This window comes from Excalfactoria chinensis, chromosome 19, assembly GCF_039878825.1.
Source record: "Excalfactoria chinensis isolate bCotChi1 chromosome 19, bCotChi1.hap2, whole genome shotgun sequence".
Taxonomy (NCBI): Eukaryota; Metazoa; Chordata; class Aves; order Galliformes; family Phasianidae; genus Excalfactoria; species Excalfactoria chinensis.
Genome location: NC_092843.1, coordinates 55,061 through 77,183, shown reverse-complemented (window position 1 = coordinate 77,183; position 22,123 = coordinate 55,061). Strand labels below are relative to the sequence as shown.

General features: G+C 52.9%; 2 protein-coding genes across 2 annotated transcripts; one reads left to right on the top strand and one right to left on the bottom strand.

Moving 5' to 3' along the window:
- Positions 1 to 275: 275 nt before the first annotated feature.
- Positions 276 to 2,228, bottom strand: LOC140260876 (N-alpha-acetyltransferase 38, NatC auxiliary subunit-like). The gene is made up of 3 exons (XM_072353639.1): positions 2,117 to 2,228; positions 1,210 to 1,375; positions 276 to 1,019 (listed from the first exon to the last, which is right to left on the bottom strand). Exons 1-3 carry the CDS (start codon positions 2,129 to 2,131, stop codon positions 910 to 912), a joined length of 291 nt encoding a protein of 96 aa, XP_072209740.1. The 5' UTR covers positions 2,132 to 2,228; the 3' UTR covers positions 276 to 909.
- A 5,236-nt stretch (positions 2,229 to 7,464) lies between these two features.
- LOC140260889 (myosin-7-like) lies at positions 7,465 to 21,587 on the top strand. Its single transcript, XM_072353660.1, has 38 exons — positions 7,465 to 8,313; positions 8,944 to 9,087; positions 9,400 to 9,556; positions 9,663 to 9,690; positions 9,769 to 9,877; positions 9,961 to 10,053; positions 10,140 to 10,203; positions 10,308 to 10,406; positions 10,537 to 10,640; positions 10,991 to 11,129; positions 11,223 to 11,491; positions 11,920 to 12,090; positions 12,214 to 12,523; positions 12,620 to 12,693; positions 12,810 to 12,897; positions 12,981 to 13,098; positions 13,180 to 13,303; positions 13,645 to 13,781; positions 13,886 to 14,012; positions 14,129 to 14,257; positions 14,337 to 14,579; positions 15,090 to 15,266; positions 15,351 to 15,496; positions 15,599 to 15,689; positions 15,983 to 16,372; positions 16,482 to 16,608; positions 16,713 to 16,831; positions 17,074 to 17,270; positions 17,350 to 17,533; positions 17,639 to 17,804; positions 17,885 to 18,009; positions 18,100 to 18,408; positions 19,145 to 19,348; positions 19,514 to 19,639; positions 19,782 to 20,057; positions 20,520 to 20,615; positions 21,246 to 21,380; positions 21,472 to 21,587. The coding sequence occupies exons 1-38, from the start codon at positions 8,134 to 8,136 to the stop codon at positions 21,490 to 21,492; spliced, it is 5,796 nt and encodes a 1,931-aa protein (XP_072209761.1). The 5' UTR covers positions 7,465 to 8,133; the 3' UTR covers positions 21,493 to 21,587.
- The last annotated feature ends 536 nt before the right edge of the window (positions 21,588 to 22,123 follow it).

Here is a 22,123-nt window from a genome sequence, read left to right as displayed (position 1 = left end):
ATTACCCGATGTTCCCAAACACCCTCTACCTTAACATTTAATTTCTGCCAGTCCCCAGTTTCCCATAAGCTATAAGCAGCCTCAGTCCAGGCTCTTGGAGTCTCCAAATCCCAGCTGGTGAAATCCACACAAGGCTCCACTTTTGGTTTGGTGCCCAGCTGTATGCAAAGTACCTACATAACTTCTGAAGTGCTCAGTCTCCGTTATGGTAGGAATTGCTTTGTGTTTGGAGGTGGCGCTCATTGCACAGATTTCAACCAAAAACTATCCCTGGGTGGGGCATTCTGGGGATCTTTATTTTGTAAATGATCATTTTTGCCACTTCTTTTACCCTATATATGAAGTGCTGGGGGGGGGGGATGCTTTATTGTGAGGTGAGGGCAGCTCTGGGATTCCCGACTTCCAGTGCAGGTCCCTGGGATGTACTTGTTGGGGGGCTGTGTCTCATTGTCACTGCAACCTGGGGGGCAGCCCCATCAGCAGCCCCCTCCCACCACTCCCCACCACTGTGGCTGCCCTGTAGAACCCTGTGGCTGCCCCAGACCCTCCGTGTAACCCCCTTGTTCCTGTTCCTCCTGATCCCCCTTGGCCGCAGCGTTTTATCACAGTTAGGAGGGACCAGGACTGCTGTGTGTTCCCTCCGCCCCTCTCGCCCACTGAAACATTTTGTACCTGAGATTAAATTAACCCGCACAACTCTGTTTCAGGTTGAAAATGGAGTATTTGGCGGAGAAAAGTGCATCTGCGTCTGTTTTGCAGGGATCTGGAATGACAGTAGCCACTGTGGGGGCTCTGCTGGGTCTGAGGGGATTGCAGTTCTGGTGGTCATTTTGCATGGCTGGAGTCCATCACGATTTAGGGCACTCAAGAGCTGAACAACACTTGGGGGTCCATCCCACGGGGGGACCATCAGGAGCACAGAGCAGCGGCGGCGTCACGCTCCACCTCGATGGACACGATGTGGTGCCCAGGCACCATGGCCAGGCCCAGCACACGTGGCTCGCTGCCCGGGAACGCATCTGCAGGGGACGGCAGCCCCGCGTCAGCCTCACTGCCACGTCTCCATCCCCACCGCTCCCCGTGCTCCTGTTCCCATCACCCTGGTGCCCCCACCGCCCTCCCCATCACTGCCCCCATTTCATCACTCTCCCTGCCCCCATCAGCCACCAAGTCCCCCCTGTCCCTGCGACCCCATTTCGTACTCCGTACCTGCAGCCTTGAGGAACTCCTGTGCGGAGCCGAGGATGATGTTCGCGTCACGGTCAGTGCAGAGGAAGGCTCCCACCAGCGTGCGCCCGTCTGACATGCGCACCCGCAGGCTGCGGTTCAGCAGTGCCGCCAGGCGCCGGGCGCGGGGCTGCGGCCCCCCGGGAGGCTGCACAGGGGAAGCGGGGTTGGACGCGGCCCGGTGGCACCTCTGAGGCACTCCATAACCCCCGGGCATCCCGTGAGCACCGGCAGCACCCCACAGCGCCCCGCAGCTCCCAGGACTGCCTACTGAAACCCACATCCTCTCCGTGCCTCGCTGCACTCCCACAGCCAGGCCGACAGCTCCCAGCAGTGCCCACAGCTCTGCCGCAGCACCCCCATATCTCTGCGCCTCGCAGCGTCCTGCTCCATTCAGTCGCTGCCGGGCCCTCAAAGCACACCGACGGTTCCCGGGACGCTGCAGCACAACCCAGCCGATCGCCCAGCGCACCCGTCGAGCCCCCCCAAAGCTCTCGGGGCTGCCGGCAGGACCTGCACTGCTCCGGGATCCCCTACAGGACCCTGCGGCTCCCCTACGGCCTCCAGGACCCCATCCGCATCCATCCCATCCCATCTCCATCCCATCCCATCCATCCCATCCCCATCCATCCCCATCCCATCCCATCCATCCCATCCCATCCCATCCCATCCCATCCCACACCGCCGCCACTCCTGCAGGTCCCGCCACCCCCACGTGCCTCCCCGCATCCCCCTGCGGCCACCTCGCAGCTCCCACGGCCCATCCTGCAGCCGCCCCAAGGCCCCGCGGCACTTACAGCCTTTCGGCAACGTCCGGCTCCCACATCCCCACATCCCCGCACTCCCACACCCCCACATCCCCGCACTCTCCCACGCCCGTCCCGCTCACCGCCGGTTCCGCCATGGACCCGCTCCGCCCTCCGGCAGACCCCGCGCGGCGGCGGAAGAGTCGCGCTTCCCGGCATGCCCCGCGGCTCTCGGATCAGCCAATCAGGAAGGGCACCGCCTGCCGCGTTGTCATGGAGATGGAGGCGCTTTCCGGCGGCGTTGCCGTGCTAACGGCGCTGCTTTCTGGCAGCGTTGCCGTGGCAACGGGCAGCTTAAAATGGAGTTAGAATCGGGCTCCCCGGTTCATCGCTGGCTGAGAACTTCCAGCTCAGAACCTGCCCCGTGCTCAGGTAAGCACACGGATACTGGGCAGACGTGGTTTTCTATAGCCATGCAGACATATCACTAATTAGCTGACACAGTTTTGTATATCCAATCATACATATCACTAATTAGCCTACATAGTATTGTATATCCATGCATACATATCACTAATTAGCTGACATACTTTGTATATCCAATCATACATATCACTAATTAGCTGACATAGTACTGTATATCCATGCATACATATCACTAATTAGCTGACATACTTTGTATATCCAATCATACATATCACTAATTAGCTGACATAGTACTGTATATCCAATCATACATATCACTAATTAGCTGACATAGTACTGTATATCCAATCATACATATCACTAATTAGCTGACATAGTACTGTATATCCAATCATACATATCACTAATTAGCTGACTTGTCACCCTCGCTCACTCAACACCTGCTCGCTGTTTTTGGCCCCATGCTTGTCCTCTCATGGCAGCTCGGAAGGTCATTGCTGCTCCCTGCTGCATCCCAGCCCACCCGGAGCAGCGCAGTGCAGCCCGGTGCAGACGTGGCTGCTCTGATGTTTGAGGTCTGCTTTTCTTTCGCTGACGGTCTCATCCAATCAATAGCCTTACAGGATGTTTCTTACAATATGTTTCCTAATCCATCATAGTGTACCCATGTAATGGTATACTTTCATTAAATGAGGCGGTACTTAGAGATAATAACCAGGGAAAAGTGAGAAATTTGGGAAAAATGGGAGAAAATAAGGGAAAAATGATGAAATTTGGGGTAAAATGAGTAAAATTTGGGAAAATTAGGGGAAACGAGGTAATCAGTGGAAATTTGGGAGAATATAGGGTTTTTCATTGTAAATTAGGAGAGTATTTGGGGGGAAATGGAAAATTAAGTAAAAAAGGAAATTTGGAGGGGAAGTGGGTGAAATTTGGGGGGAAATGGGGAAATAAGAGCAAATGAGAGCAAAAGAGGATGAAATTGGGAAAAGTGGGGGAAATAAGGGTAATGGTGGGAAAGCTTTGGGGAAGATAACTGAAAAACGGGTAAATTGGTTGAAAAGAAATATGTATATATATATATATATAGGGGAAATTAAGGAGAAATAAGGGAAAGGGGGGAAAATGTGTGAAATTGGAAGGAAATTTGGAGAAGAACCAGGGAAATAAGGGAAAATCCAGTAAATGAGTGGGAAATGAAAGAAAACCTCGGGAAATGTGGGGAAAACAAGCAGAGATGGGAATGCGAGGGGTATCCCATGTGGCCGTATAAGGGCAGCAGCTGCTTGGCTTGGGGGGAGGAGTCCTAAAAATAGCCCCGGGAGTGGGGGGCGGGAATGGGGACAGGGATGGGGACGGGGACAAGGACAAAGCCCGGCCCTTCCCACCTCCACCTGTCCTTTGTCCATCTGCGATCCTCTTGTCTGCTGTCATCCATCCCATAATAGCCCGGAGGGAGGGGGTGGAGAGGCCGGGGGCAAGGTGGTCTGTGGGCTTTGCCCTTGTCCTTATGGGGTCCTATGGGTCTTGGGGGACTATAGACAAGGTTCTTTGGCATTCCATAGTCTTGTAGGGTCCTATGGGCCCGGGGGGGGGATGGTCCTGTGGAGTCCTATAGGAACTCATGTTTCCTATGGGGTGCTATGGGACTTGAGGAGCCCGAGGAATCCCATGGGCTCTGTAAGGTCTTAGAGGGCTCTGTGGGGCTTAGTAGGGGGGTGTGGTGGTGCTGGAGAGGTCTTATAGGATCCAACAGGATCCTGTGGGGACCTGTGTGGTCAGGGGGAGCTAAGGGGCTGTTCAGGGGCTCCTATGAGGTCCAGGGGGGTTCCATGAAGTTTTTATAGGACAGAGGGTAGCTAGGGGGCAGGGAGGTCCCTATGTGGTCCTATAGGGCTGGGGGTCTCCCTATGGATGCCTATGGGGCAGGGGGTCTGAGGAAGGAGGTGAATGGCAGGTCCTGTCTGGCCACACCCCCTTGATGATGTATTACTTTCTGGGGAGTGGGGGGGGGAGATAAAAGAAGTCCCCAGCATCAGAAGCAACAGAGCCTGGGCAGGTGGGAGTTGGGAACGGGGAGCACTGGAAGGGGATTGAATTTGCCTATAGGGGAACTGGAAAGGAATGGGAGAAACTGGGTAGGGATATGGGGAAACTGGGAGGGACTGGGAAGGGTCGATAGGGAGAATGGGAGGGACTGGGCAGGACTGGGAACGGATATGGGGAAACTGGGAGGGACTGGGATGGAACTGTGAGCGCTGGGGGTGCCTATAGGGGGATAGGGGGAGGAGATATGGGGGGATATGGGGAAGCTGGGGAGGAATTGGGAGGGTCCATAGGTGAACTGGGTGGGGACTGGAATATGCTGGGATACACTGGTGAGTTCATGCTTTTTTTCTGGACCTGGATTCACTGAGTAAGGACAAAAAGGTGAGGGTGGACTGCAAGCTCTCGTGCCCAATTAGTGTCCAGCTGGCATGTTACTGGTCTTGATAACACCGTGGTGCCTTACTGGTTCCTTACACGCGTCTTACTGATGTTAGTATTGCTAGTCTTACTGCTATCATACTGTTGTCCTGGTAACTTAATGCTGTCCTGCTGGTATTAATTGTGTCCTACTGGTGCCTTACGGCTGCCACTGGTGCCTTACAGTTTTATTAGTGTCTTAGTGGAGACCAAACAGCCCCATCAATACTTCATTGGTGTCCTGGGCATTTTTCCTTTGGGATCTTCAGTGTGAGACCCTGAGAGGCTGCTATGGGCTGAGCAATCTGGGAGACACTGGGGGCTATGAGTTGACCTTGAGTTCTTCACTGTGAGAGCAGTGAGCTGCCCAGAGAGGTTTTAGAAGCCCCATCCCTGGAGGTGTTCAAGGCCGGGTTGGATGGAGCTCTGGGCAGCCTGGTCTAGTATTAAATGTGGAGCTTGGTGGCCCTGCCTGTGCTGGGGGATTGGAGATTCGTGATCCTTGAGGTCCTTTCCAACCTGGGCCATTCTGTGGTTCTATGACCCCACAGTAGGTGCTGAGTTGACTAGGTTGGGCCTGTTGGACATTATGTTGACACCACAGGGTATTCAGTTGACATTACTGATCCCACTGAGCACTCTGTTGGCCCTCAGCAATCCCTTTGGATATCACACTGAACCTTAAGCATCTCCAGTAGATTCTATGAACCCCACTGAGCATTATGTTATGTCAGTTGGGTCCCATGTTAACTTTATGGATTCTGCTGAGCATTATGCAGACCACACTGAGGGCTGAGTTGATGCCATTGATCCCACTGGGGGTTCTGGTGATCCCCTTGGATGTTCAGATGACCCTATTGATATTAATAGATGCCAGTTGGCCCCAGTGACCCCACTGGGCATCACATCAACTTCACGAGCTGTCCCTTCTCTCCCCAGTTCAACAGCTTTCAGCAGCCCTGCATCGTCCTCACCAAGAAGCTGCAGCAGAAATTCAGTCACCACGTTTGTGCTGGGGGAAAAAAGAGTCCAAGGAGGAGGGCATGGAGCGGCAGCTCAGTGATTCTGACATGGACCTCCAGGCCTGCACTGGTTTCATCAAGAACGTGCCGCCTCTCCCCGGGCATTTTGGGTGCTCTTCCACTCGGAGCTCACCAGGGACCTCAAAAGTCACTTGAGTGGTGCTCTGCGGGCAACAAGGGTTTCCCCTCAGCAGCCTGTGGAGATCGTGTCCAGCCCGGAGGAGGAGGGCAAGTTCCCCAGGCTCCGTGTCCCCATTGGTCTCCTGTGGGTCTCTATGGGGTCTCTTTGAGTCTCTATGGGTCTTTTGGGTCCCCAGCCCCCACTGGCCACCACCGTGGCCCCATCCCCAGGAATTTGTCACTTGCAAAGGACAAAGAGGGGACAAAGAGGCGGAGGTGGGGCTGGGCGATAAGGAGGCCAGAAATAGCCCCATCCCTGCCCCCCTGTCAGCAGTGAGAGGTGGCAGCCATGGTGTGTCCCATAGAGATCCACATGGACCCTTAGAACCCCATTGCTCCCCATAGAGCTCTATAGAGTCCCATACACACCCAGAACAAGAGCTAAGAGGCAGAACCTGTGGGGCAGAGCTTGCTCCCTGTGTCTCTTGTGGGGTTTGCAGCAGGTTCTATGGGGCAGGACCTGTGGGTCTGGGCTTTGGGCACAGGGTAGGCATAGTGGGGCAGAGCCTATGGGGCAGATAAGGTTCTATGGAGCAGAGCTTATAGGTAGAGCAGAAACTTGTGGGGCAGGGCTTATAGGGCAAACTGTGGGGCACAGTGCGGGAACTATGGGGCAGAGCTTATGGGTCTGCTAGGGGATCTGTGGGGCAGAATGGGATTGTCAGGGCACAATGGGAACTGAGGGGCAGAGGGTGTACTGCAGAGAAGAATGGGATCTATGGGGCAATGGGGGTTCTATGTGAGAGAAGGAGAGTTGTGGGGCAGAGGGAGTTCTATGGGATAGAATGGGAACTATTGGGCAGAGTGTGTTCTGTGGAACGGAGCATGGGCTCCTTATGGGCTCTGTTGTGTGATATGGGGCAGGCTCCCCCCCCTTCCTGTGCCCTCCTCCCCTCCCCCTCTTCCAGGAATTTTTTAGGGGAGACAGAAGGGGGCGGGGTGGGGCGGGGAAAGCTCATAAAAGCCGTGGGGCAGCAGCAGGATTGGTGTGGGGCAGGCGGAGGTGGGGAGATGGGGAGAGATGGGGAGCACATTGGGATCTACGGGCAGCAGGGAGATATGTGGGATGTGGGGATATGGGGAGCTGTGGGTCACATATGGGGTTATGAGGTACCCCACAGGGACGTGGAGCTCTATGGGCCAAAGATATGAGGGATATGGGGTTATGGGCTATAAGGTGTGTGGGGACCTATGAATAGTGGAATATGGGAGGATGTGGGAATCCATGGGATAAGGGGATATGGGGATCTATGGAGCAGGGAGATGTGGGAGGATGTGAAAATCTGTGGGGGAGGGAGATATGGGGATCTATGGGGCAGGGGAATGTGGGAGGAGGTGGAAATCTATGGGGCAGGGGGGTGTGGGGATATATGGGGTGCAGGGGGGAGCTGTGGGTAACAGCCTTTCTCCCCCAGCGCTTCAGATCTGTTCCTGTTTCCTGTGCTAGAGCCAGAGACTGAAGGTACAGGGCTGATGTGTGGCACAGGGACACAATGCCGCTATGTGGGCATGGGGACATGATGAAGCAGGGGAGCACTTTGGGGCAGGACAAGGCTCTATGGGGTGGTATGAATGCTGTGGAGCAGAGGGGAGAGGTTGGGAAGGGGGGAGGCATCACTTTCCTACGGGGCACTGTGCATCGCTGTGGAGCTCACAAATTGCTATGGGGTGCTGCTCTTTCAGTGTGGCTCATGTGTGTCTATGAGGTCCCGCCCATCCCTATATGTCTCATGGATGTCTATGGGGTCCATACATTTCTGTGGGGCACTATGCATGTCTATGGGGCTCATACATTGTTGTGGGGCACTGTGGATTGCTGTGGGGTCCCTGCATATCTATTGGGCTCGTGCATGTCTATGGGTCACAGCTCATTTCTATGGGTCTCACAAATATCTATGGGACAGTCTGTCTGTGGGGAGCTCACGCATGTCTGTGAGGCACCCCTGATCTCTGTGGGGCCCATGCATTTCTATGGAGCTCATGTATCCCTATGGGTCCCTGCATCACTGTGACAATGTCACCGTGATACTGCCGCTGTGATGGCATCACTGTCGCCATACTGACAGATGGAGGCATTGCTGGGTGCGGCTGCCCCCTTCCTGCGTGCCCCCGAGGGGCCCCATTCAACCCCACCAGGTGACACTCGAGGGCTCTGCTTCGTGCCCCACCCCCAGCTGGAGTTCGTCCGCGCCCGCATCACTGCCCGGGCAGGGAATGGGGTCACTGTCACCACGGAGACCGGGGAGGTGAGAGATGAGGTTGGGGGGGGGGGGCTTCAGGAGGTGGGGTCAGTGGGGATCAGTGGAGCTGGACAGTGGGATCAGTGCTGGTTGATTCAGTGTGGTCAGTGGGAGTCAATGGGGTGGGGTCAATGGAGGTGAGTCAGTGAGAATCAGTGGGATTCAGTGGGGTGGGGTCAGTGAGGATCAATGGTAGTCAGTGGTGTAAATGGAGTGGGTTCAATAGGGTGGGGTCTATAGAGGGTGATGGTTGAGAAAGGGTTACTGTGCGGGTTTGGGATGGAAAGATTTGGGCAAAAGTTCAGCTTGGGCGATATGGAGAAGAATGTTAATGGCGGATCTGGGGTGGAAAGGATTGATTTGGGAGATTTGAGGTTTAAAGAGATAATGTTGGGATTTGGGGCAAAAAAAAAAAAAGGATTTGGTGGGACTTGGGGTGAAAAAAGGTAACTTGGGGGACACTTAAAATGGCAACCATGATGTAGTGGAGTGAATAAAAAAATGCAATTTTGGGGGATACCTTAGTGTGACAAAACTGGATTTGTGGGGATTTGGGGCTGAAAAGAGGGAATTCGGTGGGATCCGGGGTGGAAAAGTTAAACTTGCATTTGGGGGATTCTTGGGATCTCTCTGCAGACCCTGACAGTGCCTGAAGCCGATGTGCACCCCCAAAACCCCCCGAAATTTGACCGCATTGAGGACATGGCCATGCTGACATTCCTCCACGAGCCTGCCGTTCTCTACAATCTCAAGGAGCGCTATGCTTCCTGGATGATCTATGTGAGCCTTCCCAGCAGCCCCTGAAGCAGATCCACAGCCAAAGCGGTGACCCCATAGCCTATTGAGCAGCCCCAAATCTATAAGGTGGCCCTACAGCCTATAAAGATGCAGGAGCATTGTGGTTTCTCCATGAAGATCTGGGTGGTCACATTGTGCCCATATGATCTGAGGCAACTAGTATGTGGTAGTTTTCCTCCAGAGTTCTTTGGTCACCTAGAACTGGGATGTCCCATCTCCAAACCCACTGAGTCACCAAGAATCCCTTCTAGTGGGATGACACTTCATGATCCTGTCCCATGTCCCCTTCTCCAGACCTACTCAGGGCTCTTTTGTGTCACCGTCAACCCATACAAGTGGCTTCCGGTCTACAATGCTGAGGTGGTGGCTGCCTACCGTGGCAAGAAGCGGACTGAGGTCCCACCCCATATCTTCTCCATCTCAGATAATGCATACCAGAACATGCTGACGGGTAGGGACCTCCGACTTGCAAATTCCATCACCAAAAAATGGACCCAGAGCTAAAGCCTGGTCTTTATGTTAGTGGGACTACCATCTCTTGTGTCTTCTCCCTGCAGATCGTGAGAATCAGTCCATCCTCATCACGTAAGTCCCAGCCCTGTGGTCCTTGAGGGGTGGGAGGGCAGCACTGCACTACATCTCATCACTGTCCCATGGCTTCAGTGGAGAATCCGGAGCGGGGAAGACTGTTAACACCAAGAGGGTTATCCAGTACTTTGCCAGCATTGCTGCCATTGGTGACCGCAAAAAGGAGGTGGCAAATAGCAGCAAGGTGGGTCCTCTGGCCATACTCTTTTAGCATCCCACACTTGTGGATCTGCTTGTTCCCTTCCACTGATCTCCACTGACCACCAGGGAACACTGGAGGATCAAATCATCCAGGCCAACCCTGCCTTGGAAGCCTTTGGCAACGCCAAAACTGTCCGCAATGACAACTCTTCGCGATTTGTGAGTGGTGGGGATGTTGGGTGGGATCTATAAGACAGGACTGGGGATCCATGGGGCAGGGAAGTCTCACACTGCTGTTCTCATAGGGGAAGTTCATCCGGATCCACTTTGGGGCTACTGGGAAGTTGGCATCAGCCGATATAGAGACCTGTGAGTGGCTTTGGGGATGCATCTTTGAGCCATCATACCAACCCTCCATCCATCTTATCCATCCTCTCATACCATCCACCTCAAAACCTCTCCATCCTCCCCAGACCTCCTGGAGAAGTCCCGAGTCATCTTCCAGCTGAAGGCTGAGCGGAACTACCACATCTTCTACCAGATCCTCTCCAACAAGAAGCCTGAGCTTCTGGGTGAGTTGGGTCTTCTTCCATCCTCTCTTTTTCCACTCTTTTTTTTTTTTTTTTTTTTTTCCCCAGCAATTGAATGCCATTTAGATTATTTTGTGTCTTTTTCCCTCTTTCCTGCTCCACCGCTGAGCAGAGATGCTGCTCATCACCAACAACCCTTATGACTACAGTTACGTCTCCCAAGGAGAGGTGACAGTGGCCTCCATCGATGACTCGGAAGAGCTGTTGGCAACCGATGTAAGCAGATGGAGGAGTCCTCAGATGGAGGAGACCATGGGTGGATGAATCAATGGATGAGTGATAAAATCGTCAGGCGGAAGAAACCATGTGTTGTTGGGCCCTGAAATGGATGAATGATTCTTTAGATGGATGCTTGGATCTTTAGATGGATGAGTGCATGGATGGATGAGTCTGTGGTGGATGGATGAGTCTTTAGATGGATGAATGACATTCTAGATGGTTAAGCAGGTCGTGGGTAGATGAGATTGTCTAACAAAGAAGATGAGTGGGACATATAATGTCTGTGCCCTCAGCAAAGTGCTGGGGGAATATCAGGCCCACACTGACTCCCTCTGTTCACCCTACAGAGTGCTTTCGATGTCCTGGGCTTCACTGCTGAGGAGAAGTCTGGTGTCTACAAGCTGACGGGCGCCATCATGCACTTTGGCAATATGAAGTTCAAACAGAAGCAACGGGAGGAGCAGGCGGAACCAGACGGCACCGAAGGTTCATGGGATGACATATTTTGGGGTCCCCCAGCTCCCTCCAAGATGTGGAGGAGGTGGGACCTGATCATGTTCTCTTGTCCTTGATGGGAAGATGCCGACAAGTCGGCTTACTTGATGGGGCTAAACTCAGCTGACCTCCTCAAGGGGCTGTGCCACCCCCGAGTGAAGGTGGGCAATGAATACGTCACCAAGGGACAGAGCGTCCAGCAGGTCTACTACTCCATTGGAGCTCTGGCCAAGGCTGTCTACGAGAAAATGTTCAACTGGATGGTGGTCAGGATCAACAACTCTCTGGAGACCAAACAGCCTCGTCAATACTTCATCGGTGTTCTGGATATCGCAGGCTTTGAGATCTTTGATGTGAGGCTGTGGGAGAGCACCATGGGTGCTTTTTGGTGTTGGGTTGTTGCAGCTGGGCATTGAATGGATGTCCTTAAGAGTAATGTTGAACTCCAGTGGGAATGCAGTTCTGCTGGATGCTGCGTTTACCCCACTGAGTGGTGAATTGACCTTCCCACTGGGCTTTACATTGACAAAGTCAGATTTCCTGTTGACTTTGTTGGATCTCCAATTCCTTCTATTGTTACTGTGGGGTGTTATGTTAACTGCAATAGGTCTGTAGTTAACTCCATTAATCCTACTGGGCATTTCACTGCCCCCCTTGGGTTTTCTGATGACCCCACTGTGTTTTCAGTTGACTCTGTTGACTCCATTCAGCCTTGTATTGACCCACTGGGTCACATGTTGGGTGTTACATTGACCGCATTGACTGTCTTTTCTCTCCCCAGTTCAACAGCTTTGAGCAGCTCTGTATCAACTTCACCAATGAGAAGCTGCAGCAGTTCTTCAATCACCACATGTTTGTGCTGGAGCAGGAAGAGTACAAGAAGGAGGGAATTGAGTGGGAATTCATTGATTTTGGCATGGACCTCCAGGCCTGCATTGATCTCATTGAGAAGGTACTGCCTCTCCCAGGGCATTTTGGGGTGCTCTTCCACTTGGAGCTTGCCAGGGACCCCAAAAATGATCGGTTGGGTGGTGATCGGTGTACTCCATGGCCAACGAGGTCCTCTCCTTGACAGCCCATGGGGATCATGTCCATCCTGGAGGAGGAGTGCATGTTCCCCAAAGCTTCAGACATGACCTTCAAGGCCAAACTGTTTGACAACCACTTGGGCAAATCGGCCAATTTTGGGAAGCCCCGGAATGTCAAAGGGAAATCAGAAGCCCACTTCTCACTCATCCACTACGCGGGCACAGTGGATTACAATATTATCGGTTGGTTGGAGAAGAACAAGGATCCCCTCAATGAGACAGTGGTGGGGCTCTACCAGAAGTCAGCCCTCAAGCTATTGGCCAGTCTCTTCTCCAACTATGCTGGGGCAGATGCTGGTAAGAGGATGGATGGAAATGGTTGGATGAGGGATGAGGAAGATCTACCCCCAGCAATTCTCTCCTTGCTTACCTTACCCCTCCTCCTTTCCCCAGGTGGTGACAGTGGAAAGGGGAAAGGAGCCAAGAAGAAAGGTTCCTCCTTCCAGACTGTCTCAGCCCTGCACCGGGTGAGTGCCCCATGGAAAGGACAGGCTATGGGACAGAGGGAGGACTACCTCACCCCATGGACTTCTTGCTCCTCCCCTCTGGCCCATTAGTTTCAGTCTTTTCTGTCTTCCTCCAGGAGAACCTCAACAAGCTGATGGCCAACCTCAAGACAACCCATCCCCACTTTGTCCGCTGCCTCATCCCTAATGAGAGGAAGGAGCCGGGTGAGGGAGTGGAGATTAGAGTGGTTGTAGCCATGGGTGTGGTTAAAGGCTGACTCCACCCATTTTTACCCTCTACCTGACAGGTGTGATGGACAACCCCCTGGTGATGCACCAGCTCCGCTGCAACGGGGTGCTGGAGGGCATTCGCATCTGCCGCAAGGGTTTCCCCAATCGCATCCTCTATGGGGACTTCCGCCAACGGTGGGGACAGCATGACGGGTGTTGGGGATGTGGAGATGGGCTTTGAGCTCATTTTGTGTCATCTCTTCCTGCTCTACCTAGGTACCGCATCCTGAACCCCACAGCCATCCCCGAGGGGCAGTTCATTGACAGCCGCAAGGGTGCTGAGAAGCTCCTGGGATCCCTTGACATTGACCACAACCAGTACAAATTTGGGCATACGAAGGTGAAGTACATCCATACGTCAAATCATCGGTCTGTTCATTTGGCCACCAACTCTTCTATCCATCCAATCCAACCCCATATCCAACTCTTTCATCCAACCCTTCCATCCAATCCAGTGTCCAGTCCTTCAATCCAATCTCCAACTCTTCCTTCTAACCCAACACAACCATTGACACTTCCATCCAACTCATCTAATATTCCTTCCATTCAGCCTGTCCCCCAACCCTTCCAGGCAGCTCTCCCATCCTATTCAATCTCCAGCCCTTCCATCCAACCCAGTCCCACCCATCCCACCTTTCTCCTGCTCCATCCTCTTTTCAACCACTTCCTTTCTCTTCCAAGGTCTTCTTCAAGGCTGGGCTGCTGGGGCTGTTGGAGGAGATGCGGGATGAGCGCCTCTCCCTCATCATCACCCGCATCCAAGCTCAAGCCCGAGGCCAGCTCATGCGCATTGAGTTCAAGAAGATCCTGGAGCGCCGGTGAGATGGGGATAGGTCCTTCTACCAGGGATGGAGCTTTCATGTGACCCAGCTCCACTACACAGGGCTTGGGTGGTGGCATCATCTGAGTGTCCCCATCATAGGGATGCACTCTTGGTAATCCAATGGAACATCCGGGCCTTCATGGGGGTGAAGAACTGGCCCTGGATGAAGCTCTACTTCAAGATCAAGCCCCTGCTGAAGAGCGCTGAGACTGAGAAGGAGATGCAGGTGTGAGGACATCACAAAACCATTATGGTGTGGGCCACCAAGGACGTTGTTAGGGTGGGGCTAATGAGTGGTGGAACCATTTGCTATTGCTATTGGTCTTCTGTGTCCTGATGCAGACGATGAAGGAGGAATTTGGGCATCTGAAGGAAGCCTTGGAGAAGTCAGAGGCACGTCGGAAGGAGCTAGAGGAGAAGATGGTTTCCATGCTGCAGGAGAAGAATGACCTCCAGTTGCAAGTGCAGGCTGTGCGTGATGGAGATGTCCCAACCCCACAGACTCCCTTCTCCCTTCCTTCCTGTTCCCATCAATTCGCCCCCTTCATAGGAACAAGACAATCTTGCTGATGCTGAGGAGCGCTGTGATCAACTGATCAAGAACAAGATCCAGCTAGAGGCCAAAGTGAAGGAGATGACCGAGAGGCTAGAGGAAGAAGAGGAGATGAATGCCGAGCTGACAGCCAAGAAGAGGAAGCTGGAGGATGAATGTTCAGAGCTTAAGAAGGACATTGATGACCTGGAGCTGTCTTTGGCCAAAGTGGAGAAGGAGAAACATGCCACAGAAAACAAGGTGAAGTGGTTGGGGTGAGAAGACCCAAGGATGGTTGAGTTGGGTTGGTAAGTCCCAAGGTATTTCAGTTAGGTTGGATTGAGGTGACTCAAAATTAGTTGGGTTGGGTTGAGAATACACAAGGAGAGTTGTGTTGAATTGAGAAGACCTAAAGGTTGTTGAGTTGTGCTGAGAAGACCTACGGGTAGTTTGGTTTGAGAAGATTGAAGGGTGGCTGGGTTGGGTTGAGAAGACCTAAAAGTTGTTGAGTTGTGTTGAGAAACTACAAAAGGTGTTTGGATTGAGAAGACCCAAGGGTGACTGGGTTGGATTTGGCCCAAAAATGGTTTGGTTGCATTGAAATGAGATGTAAGTTGGTAGGTTTGGTTTGAGAAGAACCAAGGGTGATTGGCTGGGTTCTTTTGTGTCACCTAAATAAGATTCAGCTTGACCATGAGTAAGAGCAGTCTCTTTCTGTCTTGGCCCTACCTTTGGAATCAAGATGGAAGCCTGATGTTTCTCACCACGCAGGTCAAGAACCTCACAGAGGAGATGGCTGGACTGGATGAGAACATCACCAAGCTGACCAAAGAGAAGAAGACCCTGCAGGAGTCTCACCAGCAAGCCCTGGATGACCTGCAGGCTGAGGAAGACAAGGTCAACACTTTAGCAAAGGCCAAAGTGAAGCTGGAACAGCAAGCAGATGATGTGAGACCTGCTTCTCCTGTGGGAAAACATCCTTCTAGGGTAGTTTTTTTTGTCAGCTAATGGAGGTCTCTGCATTGTTTGCAGCTGGAGAGCTCACTGGAACAGGAGAAAAAGATACGGATGGACCTGGAACGAGCCAAGAGGAAGCTGGAAGGTGACTTGAAGCTAGCTCAGGAGAGCGTTATGGACCTGGAGAATGACAAGCAGCAGTTGGAGGAGAGGCTGAAAAAGTAGCAACCTGCCCACCACCTCTTCCAACCCTTTGTCTCTTAACCATAATCCCGCTCTTCTCTGAGAACCTGGGACTGCAATTGGTGTTTCTTCTCTTCCAGGAAAGACTTTGAACTCAACACGCTTAATGCTCGAATTGAGGATGAGCAAGCGATTGCCGCCCAGCTCCAGAAGAAACTGAAAGAGCTTCAGGTAAGGCAGAGGTGGAGTTGAGAGTCTCCACTTGGTTGTGCTGATCTCTGTTAGGTTGGGTTGAATTGGTTTGGGTAGAGGTGTCTCCATTTGGGTGGATTGGGTTGAAGAATCTCCATTGAGTTGGGTTGAGTTCAGGTGGATGGAGTTGGTTTGGGTTCAAGACTCTCCATCAGATTGGATTTGAAGAATATGCAACTGGTTGAGATGGGTTGAAGAGTCTCTAACTGGCTGAGTGGAAGTGTTGGGCCAAGGGAAGCCCCTGTGATGTTCTATCTGTCCATGGACTACAGGCACGGATTGAGGAGCTGGAGGAGGAACTAGAGGCAGAGCGAACGGGCCGGGCTAAGGTTGAGAAGCTGCGCTCAGAGCTGTTGCAGGAACTGGAGGAGACCAGCGAGAGGCTGGAGGAGGCAGGCGGTGCCACTTCAGTGCAGCTTGAGCTTAACAAGAAGCGGGAAGCAGAATTCCAGAAGCTGCGGAGGGACCTGGAGGAGGCCACATTGCAGCACGAGGCCACAGCTGCCGCACTGCGCAAGAAGCATGCCGACAGTGTGGCTGAGCTGAGTGAACAGCTCGACAACATGCAACGTGTCAAACAGAAGCTGGAGAAGGAGAAGAGTGAGCTCAAGCTGGAGCTGGATGATGTCAGCTCCAACATGGAGCAGCTCATCAAGGCCAAGGTAGGAGACTGGGGCCTCAACTGCAGAGATCTAGATGAGGCTAGATGGGACAGTTCTTCTTCCACACTTCCCATGTTCCCTTGTATCTTTCTTCCCTTCCTTCCTCTAGGCCAACCTGGAGAAGATGTGCCGCACCACAGAAGACCAGATGAATGAGCACCGCAGCAAGTTGGAGGAGGCTCAGCGCACTGTCACTGACCTCAGCACACAGCGAGCCAAGCTCCAGACAGAGAACAGTGAGTGCCTCATTCACATCTCACACACAGCTGCTGGCCTTCGGGACTGTGGGTTGGCTCTTGGGTTCTCTTCAACAGTGATCACCCCTCTTTGTGCCCCTTAGGCGAGCTCTCAAGGCAGCTGGAGGAGAAGGAAGCTTTCATCAACCAGCTGATGCGAGGGAAACTTACCTACACTCAGCAGCTGGAGGACCTCAAGAGACAGCTGGAGGAGGAGGCCAAGGTATGGCCTTGTTGGAGAGGTTGGTAGGGCTGGAGGTTTAGAGCATGAGATGCCATGATGTTAGGAGTGAGGTAGGAATGGGATGGAGGAGCTCAGTTGAGTTGGTTGAAGTCAAGGAAGTTGAGTTAGGTTGGGTTGAGTTTGTTTGGGTTGAGTTGGTCTAAGGAATACCTGAGGAATACTGAGTTGGAGGACCTCAAGCTGTCCCCAGTTAACACAGCTCCATCTTCTCCTTGCCTCAGGCCAAGAACGCATTGGCCCATGCCCTCCAATCAGCTCAACATGATTGTGACCTGCTGCGGGAGCAGTACGAGGAAGAGATGGAGGCCAAGGCTGAGCTCCAGCGCGCTCTCTCCAAGGCCAACTCCGAGGTGGCCCAGTGGAGGACCAAGTATGAGACAGATGCCATCCAACGCACTGAGGAGCTGGAGGAGGCCAAGTGAGTCATCTTCCATGGATGGAGGCTCTTCAAGGAGTCCAGAAAGGATATGTGTGATTTCTGTCTGTCCATCTGGTAGGAAGAAGCTGGCACAACGACTTCAGGAAGCTGAGGAGGCTGTGGAGGCGGTCAATGCCAAGTGTTCCTCCTTGGAGAAGACAAAGCACCGGCTGCAAAATGAGATTGAGGACTTGATGGCGGATGTAGAGAGGTCAAACGCAGCGGCTGCTGCTCTGGACAAGAAGCAGAGGAACTTTGACAAGGTCAGGGCACCAGAATGAATATGAAAGAATATGGTAAGAGTTAGGAGGATAAGTTTCTCCATGGAGAAAGAGGTTATAAGCAGTGTTCTGCTGGTGTCCCCATAGATCTTGTCAGAATGGAAGCAGAAGTTTGAGGAGTCACAAACTGAGCTGGAGGCATCGCAGAAGGAGGCTAGGTCTCTCAGCACTGAGCTCTTCAAGTTGAAGAATGCCTATGAGGAATCACTGGAGCACCTGGAGACCTTCAAGAGGGAGAATAAGAACCTCCAAGGTGAGACTATGGCCTCCACCTGGCCACTCCAATGTCATCCATCTATTTCTACGTGATCTGATGGATTGTCATCCGTGCAGAGGAGATCTCGGACCTCACAGAGCAACTGGGAGCCAGCCAAAAATCCATCCATGAGCTGGAGAAGGTCCGGAAGCAACTGGATGCCGAGAAACTAGAGCTGCAAGCAGCACTGGAGGAGGCAGAGGTGAGCCAAGCTCTATCCCCTCCTGTCCCCATATATTTCCATGTGTCCTGGTGTCCTCTGTGTCCAATAGTGTTTTCCTGTCCTCCCTAGGCATCGCTCGAGCATGAGGAGGGGAAGATCCTGAGGGCCCAGCTAGAGTTTAATCAAGTGAAAGCTGACTATGAGCGCAAGCTTGCTGAGAAGGATGAGGAGATGGAACAATCCAAGCGCAACCACCTGCGGGTGGTAGACTCACTGCAGACCTCACTGGATGCTGAGACACGAAGCCGAAATGAGGCTCTGAGGCTGAAGAAGAAGATGGAAGGTGACCTCAATGAGATGGAAATCCAGCTGAGTCACGCTAACCGTACAGCAGCTGAAGCCCAGAAGCAAGTCAAGGCACTGCAGGGCTATCTCAAGGTATCCATAGGACTGCTGACCCATCAGGAATTAATGGGCCAAGTTGTCCATTTGGACATTAGGTGGCACAAGTTTGCTATTGGGTGGCAGTATGATGGGTTTTAGGTTGTCATTGGGTGACCATTAGCTGTCTGATGGGTGGCCACTGAGTGGCCATAGGGAAGCTATTGTGTGACCATTGGGTGCCCATTGCGTGGCCACTGCATGCCTGTTGGATATTAATTTACTGGCTGATGGATGGCCACTGGGTAGCTATTGGCTGTCCATTGGGTGGAAACTAAGATGCCATTGGGTAACCACTAAGTGGCTTTTGAGTGGTTGTTGGCTGATCACTGGGTTGCTGATGGATGGGCATTTGCTAGCTGATGGACAGCCAATGGTTGGAATTTAGCTTGCCGCTGGGTGGTCATTGGGAAGCCCAGTGTGGCTGCTGGATGCCTGTTGAGTGACTGTTGGGTAGCCATCGATTGCCTATTGGGTAGCTGTTGAGTGGCCAGTGGGTAGCTATCTGGTGACCCTTGGGTAGCCATGAGAGGTCACCGTGTGCTTGTTTGGTGTCCACTGAGTGCCAACCTGGCATCTATTGTGGGGTCAGTGGGTGATCACTGCATGACAATTGGGTGGCCATTGGGTGATCCTTAGGTGGCCATTGGGTGGCACAAGATGGCTGTTGGGTGCATGCTCACCCCAATTCCCACCCCCCTGCTCATGCTCCTCCCACCACATTGCCTTGCAGGACACCCAATTACAGCTGGACGATGCTGTGCGAGCTAATGAGGACCTGAAAGAAAACATTGCCATTGTGGAGCGGAGGAACAACCTCCTCCAGTCAGAGCTGGAGGAGCTGCGGGCTATGGTGGAGCAGAGTGAGCGGGCTCGCAAATTGGCTGAGCAGGAACTGACTGAGGCCAGTGAGCGGGTCCAGCTTCTCCACTCCCAGGTGAGGACACTTTGATGAAGACTCAGCCTTGCATCTCCTAAAATATCCCATTGGGGAGGGGCAAGAGATAGAGCATTAAGACATAAAACATTCCACTGGAGGGCAGAAAGACCTAGAAAGTCCCACTGGAGGACAGCAGGTGACTGCCGTGCTCCTCTCTTCCAGAACACCAGCCTCATCAACCAGAAGAAAAAGATGGAGGCTGACATCTCCCAGCTGCAGACAGAGGTGGAAGAAGCCATCCAGGAGTGCCGGAATGCTGAGGAGAAAGCCAAGAAGGCCATCACTGATGTGAGTGACATGGTGAACTTGGCTGAGGAACCGAGGACACCCTCAATCATTCTCCTACCAATGGGATCAGTGGACCTCTTGGGACTCCCTACATTCCTCCATCTCTCCATGCCCCCCTTGGTGTCTCATCTTCCTTGCCTAGGCGGCCATGATGGCGGAGGAATTGAAGAAGGAGCAGGACACAAGTGCCCACCTGGAGCGGATGAAGAAGAACATGGAGCAGACTGTCAAGGACCTCCAGCTGAGGCTGGATGAGGCTGAGCAGCTGGCCCTGAAGGGAGGCAAGAAACAGCTGCAGAAGTTGGAGGTTCGAGTGCGGGAGCTGGAGAATGAGCTGGAGGCCGAGCAGAAGCACAACGCTGAGAGCATCAAGGGACTCCGCAAGTCAGAGCGGCGTGTCAAGGAGCTCAGCTACCAGGTGGGACATCACAGCAGAGCTGGTGGCCATAAAGGCAGGGATGATCTGGAATGTCACCCACTCTGTGTTCACACAGATGCTACATAACCTGGAATGTGGCTGACCTGTTGGCTTTAGGGAAATGAGTGCCCTACAGCATGGTTGACCTGATAGCAATGGGGACGAGTGACCTAGGACATGGTTCACCTGTTATGTGTAGGGACAGGGATGACCTAAAGCATAGACCTGGTGGTCACAGGGACATGGGTGCCTGAGAACATTGTGGCCAGTGGACACTGACAACCATGGCCATTTGCTGCCTCTACATCCAAGCTTGTAGGGAAAACACACTCCTCCCAAGAACACCTCTAAATAATCTCCACTTCTAATTGCCACCATGGTTACCAAAAGCATGGAGATCCATGACAGGCTATGGGGCCTGGACCAACTGTCTCCCACCTTGGTGTTCTCCCCTCCCCCCAGACAGAGGAAGACCGCAAGAACATGGTGAGGCTGCAGGACCTGGTGGACAAGCTGCAGCTGAAGGTGAAGGCCTATAAGAGGCAGGCAGAGGAAGCGGTGAGTTCAGTGGGGAGGAAGAGGAAAATGGGAGGGAGAAACTGTGAAAAATTGAGAAGTAGATGTAGAAATTGGAAAAACTAGAAAAAATGGTTGAGGAATGTGGAACTGGCTGGAAAAGGTTGGAGAAATGGATGAATGGACAGATGTATGGGTGGAGAACTGGGTGGATAAATTGTAGAAATCAGAAAAATTTGAGAAATTGCTTGGTGAAATTGATGGAGAAACTGGAGGAGAATGCATGGAGAAATGAGAGAAGATGGAGGAACTGGAGAGAATGTAGAAATGGAGAAAGTGATTGATTGATGGATGGAGACACTGGATAAAGATTCAGGTGGAGAAACTGGAGAAACAGGTGGTTGAGAAGATGGATGAATGGAAGAGTAGGGGTGGATGGCTGCACTGAGGACAGAGGATGGGGAAGCGTGGATGGACAGAATGACACTGAGATGGCTGCAAGGATGATGGGACTGAAGGAGAGAGAAGATGGATGGGTGGGAAAGGGTAGCTGGAGGATCACTGGGTAGATGGAAAAAGCCTGGGTGGATGTCTGGGTGCCTGATGGATGTTTGACCAGTGGATGGATAGATGACAAGACAGCTGCCAAGATGGCACTGCCTCACCCCGCAGGAAGAGCAGGCCAACTCCAACCTGGCCAAGTTCCGCAAGGCGCAGCACGAGCTGGATGAGGCAGAGGAACGTGCCGACATAGCTGAGTCCCAGGTTAACAAGCTGCGGGCACGGAGCCGTGACATCAGCAACAAGGTGGGTTCCTGCCCCACATCCCTGCCGCAGCTTCACCCCGTATCTGTCCCTCATGTGCCTCATCACCTCCCTCCATCTTCTCTTCCAATAGAAAGGACTCAATGAGGAATGAAAGCTCCAGTTGCTCTGCATTCCAACCTCTGATGAATTCCCTTTGGATCTCGCAACTCTCCTGCTTTCAGCCAATAAAAATTGTTGAACAGCAGCAGCTGCGTGTGTGGGGCAGGGCTTAGTAGTAGTGCAGTGGGGGTGGTGTGGGAGCCATGGGAGATGGAGGGTGGCCAAGAGTGTGAGTTGGCCACTCAGGCTATCCCAGAATGCTGTGAATCTTGGCCCATGGTGAGTGAACATCAGCACAACTGGCTATGGGACACTATGGGTTGTTACAGGGCAGCATGCTACCCTATGCACTTCTATGGGTCCTGCAGGTCCCTGTGTGATGTGTCATTACACATGTTTAATATGTGTTTAATCCAACACACACAGTGTTTAATCCAACACACAGTGTTTAATCCAACACACAGTGTTTAATCCAACACACAGTGTTTAATCCAACACACGCACTTTAATCCCCGATTTGACACCTTTGATTTGTCTCCGAAAACTCCTCTTACCCCCAGCGCTGCCCGGGGAGCCCCGCCGCGGGAGGGCGCAGGCGCCGGCAGTAACGCTCCGCGTTCCCCATGCCCTCCAGCGCGTCGGCCAACGACGGTCAGCGCGGCCCGTTCCGCAGCACCCCGGCC

Coding starts and splice junctions, on each gene's coding strand:
- LOC140260889 (XM_072353660.1), top strand. CDS start 8,134: ATGGAGGCATTGCTGGGTGCGGCTGCCCCCTTCCTGCGTGCCCCCGAG. Junction 9,691..9,768: donor AATCAGTCCATCCTCATCAC/GTAAGTCCCAGC, acceptor CCATGGCTTCAG/TGGAGAATCCGGAGCGGGGA. Junction 17,534..17,638: donor AGCAGAGGAACTTTGACAAG/GTCAGGGCACCA, acceptor GTGTCCCCATAG/ATCTTGTCAGAATGGAAGCA.
- LOC140260876 (XM_072353639.1), bottom strand. Junction 1,020..1,209: donor GGAGTTCCTCAAGGCTGCAG/GTACGGAGTACG, acceptor CGTCCCCTGCAG/ATGCGTTCCCGGGCAGCGAG.